The 7,039-nt window shown below is 29.5% G+C and overlaps 1 protein-coding gene across 1 annotated transcript; it reads left to right on the forward strand.

Annotated features, from left to right (window-relative positions):
* The first annotated feature begins 2,728 nt into the window (after positions 1–2,728).
* On the forward strand, positions 2,729–6,202 carry LOC11417485 (gibberellin-regulated protein 4). The gene is made up of 4 exons (XM_003618450.3): positions 2,729–3,015; positions 3,148–3,192; positions 3,679–3,712; positions 5,823–6,202. Exons 1-4 carry the CDS (start codon positions 2,953–2,955, stop codon positions 6,002–6,004), a joined length of 324 nt encoding a protein of 107 aa, XP_003618498.1. The 5' UTR covers positions 2,729–2,952; the 3' UTR covers positions 6,005–6,202.
* Positions 6,203–7,039: the final 837 nt, after the last annotated feature.

Consider the following 7,039-nt stretch of genomic DNA (forward strand, 5'->3'; position numbering starts at 1 on the left):
GTATTTGTGTCTGTATTTTTGTGTTCATTTATCATTTCTCAATCAATTTTAAAAATTTTATTTTATAAGATATCTATTCTCCTTAGTAAGTACATTTCGAATGAATTTTTATTTATTTATTTTTTTGACAAAATGATTTTTTTATTTTTTATGTTTATGATTTTTTGATATGTTATGTTGAAGTAAAGAATAAAATTTTCAAAATTTATTTCTTGTGTTTGGCAAAAGTGGTTCCTTACTTCTATTTATATGGTGGAGAATCCAAAGCTAAGTTGTTCTTTGTAGAAAATGACAATGTATTGGTTGATTTTAAATATTTGTTGTATAAGTGAGTTTGAGAACGGTCAAATTATACAACTTGTATTTTTTTTTTTTTTTGAAGGGAACTTGTATCTTGGTGACTCAAGAATTAAAAAATATCACATCTAAAATTAAACCATTTAAAATTTCCTTTTTTGATTAATATTTTTTTATCAGTGAGTTTTAGAACTACTAGGTTGGTTATAACTTTTGTTGTAAAAACATATGGAATAAAAGGTTGTCACTAGTTAATCCTTTTAATGAAAATTATGTAAAACGAGTTTTCTAAACTACCAAGATTCAATAAGTTTCATAACAACTCAAGGAAAATAAATAAATAAGGAAAAAAAACGAAAAGAAGAACGGTTCCATTCTCTCATGTAGAAATGGAAGAAAGAAATAAAAAGAATAGTAGTTTAGAGATAGAGGTAGTATATGACGTCCCTCTTGTGTGGTAGCGGCATAGCGACGGTTGTGTCACTTTCCGGCGGTGCATGTTTAGTATGTTCATTGAAGATAAATGTTTCCTCACATTTGATGTTTCTCCAATTTTTCTCTCTTTTTTTTTTTTTTTTTTTTTTATCTTTATGGTTATGAGAGTGATGTGGTTTGATTTAAGGAAGAAGATGAATGATGTTTTTTTTTTTTATGAACATGATAGCGTAGTGTTGTTTGAAAAATAAAAGTTATATGCTTCTATTTTTCTTCTACATTTTTCATATGTTTTTTCCGTTTCTCCCCCTTCGAATGCCTTGGCTCTTATTTCTTTGTTCTTATTTATACCAAAAAGCTAGGTTAAGGTATGAGAAAAAATACGTAACTTTGTTATGCATGGTGGCAGGGTTGTATCACATGCATGGAAATTAAGGGAAAAGTGAGAAGAGAAAGATAAAGTTGTTGTGTCCCGTACTCTATAAGGGAATCAACTTGTCTTTTCCAATTGTACTCTTTTGACTTAGTATTCTATGTTTGAAAAAGGAACAATTCTAGTTGTAATTTGTATTTAGGAGATGATTATTGTCAAGAACGGTAAATTTTCAAGAAAGTCTCCTAGTAAAAAAAAAAATTACACACTCCCCATGGAGGACTTTCTTTAAACTTATTGTTCTTGTAGATCAGAGGACTTGCAAGTTATTGGAAGTAAAAAAAAAAATTACGGCCTAAACTTGATACGTATTTTGTGATAGACTTAATTTAAGCTCGAGCACAACCTTCTACAATATTAAAACATATTTCATATTAACGTATTTAATTATATAATTTAGTACATATTAATAAACTAATGAGGTTGGTCCTCGTGAGGACAACACATAATATATGTAAGGTCCGAAGTTCAATTCAAACCCCAGCCACCGCCAAAAAAAGTAACGAGGTTAAGCAAGTTATTTTTGTTCATGGTCAGTTTTTTCTTTAGCATCTTCCTGCATGTTTTTTTTTTCTTCATAAATATTAAGTATGGCTTGCAAGTCTAGCTTTCCTGCACTACTCTAACGACGCCATGCATCATAGACACAAAAGGTAGATAACAGACACACTTTAGAAGAAGAAAAAATAGAAAGCAAGATTTTTCATGAAACAAGAAATTTGTTACGGCTTGTTTTCGGTACAAAAGATGCCTTGAGTATGTAACTATTGAGCATAAGGCGGAGTTGGATAGTTCAACCGAATTGAACTAAAAGATTAAATGATTGAAGAGTTAAAAACTTACATCAAATTTCATTGGTTCAATTAGATGGATCGTAGTTATAATTAAAGTTAAAGCAAAACAATTAACGGTTCAATAAAATCATAAAATGACCTAAAATATTGGAAATGACATTTTTTTGTGTGAAGGAAATGACATGTTATCGAGACTTTTTACTTTGAACAATTTTTTAAAGGATACTTTGAACAAATTATACTCTCTCCCTAAAAAAATAGAAATAAATTTTAATTAAAGACCAACTCTTATATAATCACAAATACATAAAAGATAAAATTTAAAAGAAAATATTATTAAGAGATGTGACTAAATTATTTGTTTTAGGAAAGAGTGATTAAATTATTTTTCTTTTATATTTTATGATATATGTGTCCAAGTCGTGTGACTATGTAAAAATAACTCTTAACTAAGTAAAATAGGAGAACAAACTCTTACATAGTCATAACTCTAAATAAAATTTGTTTGGACACAAATACATAAAAGATAAAATTTTAAAAAAAAAAAATATGTTATTAAATGATATAACTATTAAATTATGTGACTAAATTATCTTTCTTATAAATTTTATAATATGTGTCCAAACCATGTGCGTATGTAAAAAGAACTCTTAACTAAGATAAAATAGGAGGACCAACAAATAAATTTAACCAATATTTTATTTTCACCACCGTCAATCTATATATCAATGATAATATTAATGCTAGCACATGCATCATACTCCTTGTTGTGGCATCTCACAAAACTCTATGCAAGTTTTCACATATCAAATCCAATAATAAATATTGATGATAAATGTGGTAGTTCTCCCACCCTCATCAAAATTCTATAAATGCTCCCACTTTCACTTTATGTATTGTTCCATTATCACTTTACTCCCCTCTCTTTAATCCTCTTGTGGTCCATTTTTGTGCTACACACATTTTCCTCTTCTTGAAACATTGACATTGGCCATGGCTAGATTAGTTGTTGTTTTCATCTTGGTCCTCATTGCAATTTCCATGCTTCAAACGGTGGTAAGTTTTTCAATATTGTGAAAGTAGAAACACATACACACACATAATGTACAAATAAGACACATTCTTTTGATATGTTCTATATTTTGAGGTTTTGAAAGGTTCTAGCATACTTTTGGCTTGATTTTGTAGGTCATGGCTTCTCATGGACATGGAGGCCATCACTACAATGACAAGGTATGTGGTTTATTTTCCCATTCTTTCTTTGAGATTTTTTTTTTTTTTAGAAAGGATAATTCTCAACTAAAAGTGTTCATAATAAAACACTCTTATTTGGTTGTGTAAGTGGATCTCACGTGTATATATCCCTCATTGTATAATTTGTAATGTCATTATTTAATTAATAAGGGCATCCAGAGTAATGGATGCTTCACTTATTTAAGTGTTCAGTTGCCTAAGTGAATCTCACATGTATACGCTTGTATCTTCTAGTTTATTCTAGAAGATAATCTTTTAGACATACTCTGGTAGCATTGTTTTTGTGTGGTTGATGTGTTTATCTTACCATGTGTGTGCATCAACTTATATAAGCATTGTATAGTCTTGTGATTAGGGCAACCAAAAGATGAATGGAAAAAAAAAAAAATTAGGTTTGATTTTTGCTGTGTTTTTATGAATTCTGAATTAATTGCTGACTTATGGTTGATGTTTATGTGTTTTCAGAAAAAATATGGACCTGGAAGTCTTAAGAGTTACCGTAAGTGAAGTTCCTACTATATACCATTCATTCCTTTGGTTGTTTTTCTTCTTGAATTTTATACAAAACAACATGAAAATCTCTCCAACTTAACATGAAAAAATGGTACCAACTAAAACAAAGAAACAAATAAGGAAAAATTCAATTTCACATATCAAAGCTGTGTTTGCTTAAGATTAAAATTTTGCATGAAATGGTTTATTTTTATGTGATATTTGTTTAAAAATTATTCATCATAATTTTATTTTTATTTAAAGATAAAATTCAATTAGTTTGAGATTTTAGAAAAATTGACCCCACACATCTCAAATTCGATATTAGATTCTCTCATTTATGTTGTTAGAGTTTGGCTTTGGATTGACTTAGCACAATTGAAAGATAATAGATCTTTCAATTGTTAGGTCAATTCAACGACCAACCTTTAACTTCATATGTATGACTTAATCTACATCTTAAAATTATCACTTGATTCATCTTTTTTTTTTAAAAGATCCTCTTGGTCATTAGATGAATTCAAATCGTTGATTTTATACACATGAGAGAATTTAAATGAGTAAGAAAAATCGAAAATTATATTATATATTTTTTAAATAGTTTTTTTTCCCTAAAACATGTTTTATGCAAACAACATATGTTGCCTTTTCTTCTTAAAAAAAAAAAAAAAAAAAAAAAAACATATGTTGGCTTTCACATACCATTATACATATATGTTTTGTTTCCTGACGCATTATTTTATTTTATCTTATTTTTATTTATCAATCAAATAACAAATTTATCACTATGTTACACCGCTCTATTTATCACATTCTCTCGTGCATGTCTCTATGGATGTCCACTCAAGGTTTCTCTTAGAATAAACCATCAAATTGATTCTTATCTTTGTAAGTAGGGTTTGGAATAGGTCAGGCCGGCCTACAGGGGTCTATGGCCTGGCCTGTTTAAGTCTGGCCTGGCCTGTCCTGTTTATTAAAAAGGCTAGGCTTAGGCTTTTGAAAAAGCTTATTTAAGTAAATAGGCCAGACTTAGGCTATCAAAAAAGCCTACGAAGCCTAATATGCCGGTCTGTTTATGCATGTTAGGCTTCATAGTGGACTTTTTAAATAGGCTTTAAAGCTTTATAGTGAAATTGGCTTTTAAGGCCTTATAGTAGTGATAGACAAGTCTTACATTGAAATAGTCTTTAAGTCCTATTAAGCCTATTTAAAAGTAGATAAAATGGAATGTTTAATGACTTTAATAGTAAGTAGGTCTGTAAATAGGCTTTCAGGCCAGACCAGACTTTTAAATAGGCCAAGCCAGGCCAAAAAAATAGGCCTATGAAATGCCGTAGGCCAGGCTCAGGCCTGCAAATTTTTTCGTAGGCCAGGCTCAGGCCTATCAAAGCCTGGCCTGGCCTGGCCTATTCCCAACCCTATTTGTAAGTCAATATCAAATTAGTTCATGAATATATTAATATTTCAAACTAGTATATGTTTTTGTCAAAAGTTTTTCAATTAGGTCACTCGTTTAACATAGACCTAATAATTAAGAAACTTTCGACAAAACCAAAGATTAATTTAAAATATTAATAGAATTAGAAACTACTGCTCCTTCCGTCCTTATATATAAACCCTCTTTGCCTTTTTTTTACATTTCTTAAGAAAAATTGTTGGTGTAATTAATGTGTCTATTTTGTGTGTTAATATTACCAAATTGTTCTTTGTTTGTATGTGTATTAAATTTAAATTGTCATTTGTTTGTATGTGTATTAAATTTAACTTTACATATTTCAAGACAAGTTAGTAATATTAATTAGGAGTATGTTTAGAAAAAAATAATAAATGCATCTAATAATTTAAAAAGAAGATTACATATAAAGATAAAAATAAAATCAAATGGGTGATCACATATAACGAACGGAGGTTAGTTTGAAATCGCTTGGAAAGTTAGAAACCAATGTGATGGTTGACCATTGACCATGGTCTCCTAGTTAATGCATTGGATCCATTTCAACATTAATTATTAGTCCTCTTGCTTTTACGGTGGTCAATTTTATTCTTGGAAATAAAGCTGCACTGCACCTTTATGTGTGATTGACTTTAATCTCCCTTTTTTATGTGTGATATATCAGAATGCCCATCTCAATGCTCAAGGAGATGCAAAAATACTCAATATCACAAGCCATGCATGTTCTTTTGTCAAAAGTGTTGTAACAAATGCTTGTGTGTGCCCCCGGGGTATTATGGGAACAAAGCTGTATGCCCTTGCTACAACAATTGGAAGACTCAACAAGGAGGACCAAAATGCCCTTAAGCTTGTTCTTCATCAAATTAAATTAACAAATACTATAACTAAACTACATGTCTTTCTTATAATATGTGTTTCACTTGTTTTTTTTTCTTAACAACATTACACGATCTTATTAGTTCTCTATGTAACACTATCTTGTTGAATTGAGGATGTCCTGGAACATTCGTTAATATTTCTCTTATATTATATGGTTTTAAAAGAGATGTGTATAATACTCTTTATTGCTTCCATGTATGATATATGAAACTAATAATTAGGGGTGTCTAGAAGATCAAATAGCATTTCTAACCAATAATAAAATGAAGATGATGAAGAACACAAAGAACAAACAAAATTATAATTTTTAAAGAATGACTCGAATGATTTTCTTTTAAACCAATGGTTTAAGTTAGAAACTCACTTCTTGAAGCTTCAATGATCGGACTCTAGCCTAAAATTAAGTTTTCTTGGTGTTATTCTTGATCAAAAGATAAATATTTTTTGTTACTCAAAAAACAAAGTTTGAAAAGAATTAGAAGACACGAAGTTAAAATAAATTTTCAAGATGAAAGAAATGTTGTTCACAATTATGAAAAATTGATAAGTCATGAGAATTATATCAATAATAAGAATGTTGTTGATAAGAACCAAGAATGTGGTTCTAATCCGAGAACCCAGAGGCTAGAGCCTATTGTGGATAAATCCAACTATGTTTGTTGGTCAATGACTTGTAGAGCAAGTAACTCCACTTAGCTTATAAGTACTTGGTTTGGAATCAATTGATATATATATATATATATATATATATATATATATATATATCTTGTATCATAACCACGATTCAATATAATTTCATAGTTTATAATTCACCATAAACAAAACTCTCTTCATCCTCTTCGATCTCACAAAACAGAACGTTCTAAATTCTCTCTTTTCTCTCATCATTGAATGTAAGCATCAAGCTTTTTTTTTTTGGTACGAGCATCAAGCTTTTTACACCAACAGAACCATGTTCACTTGATATTATCATGAGAGAGAAAATCATAAAAATTTAAAATT

The sequence above is a fragment of the Medicago truncatula genome, chromosome 6 (assembly GCF_003473485.1).
Source record: "Medicago truncatula cultivar Jemalong A17 chromosome 6, MtrunA17r5.0-ANR, whole genome shotgun sequence".
Lineage (NCBI taxonomy): Eukaryota > Viridiplantae > Streptophyta > Magnoliopsida > Fabales > Fabaceae > Medicago > Medicago truncatula.

Excerpts from the sequence above, each read along its gene's own strand:
- LOC11417485 (XM_003618450.3), top strand. The coding sequence starts at position 2,953 with ATGGCTAGATTAGTTGTTGTTTTCATCTTGGTCCTCATTGCAATTTCC. Across the intron at positions 3,016-3,147 it reads TTTCCATGCTTCAAACGGTG|GTCATGGCTTCTCATGGACA; the intron begins GTAAGTTTTTCA and ends TTGATTTTGTAG. Across the intron at positions 3,193-3,678 it reads GCCATCACTACAATGACAAG|AAAAAATATGGACCTGGAAG; the intron begins GTATGTGGTTTA and ends ATGTGTTTTCAG.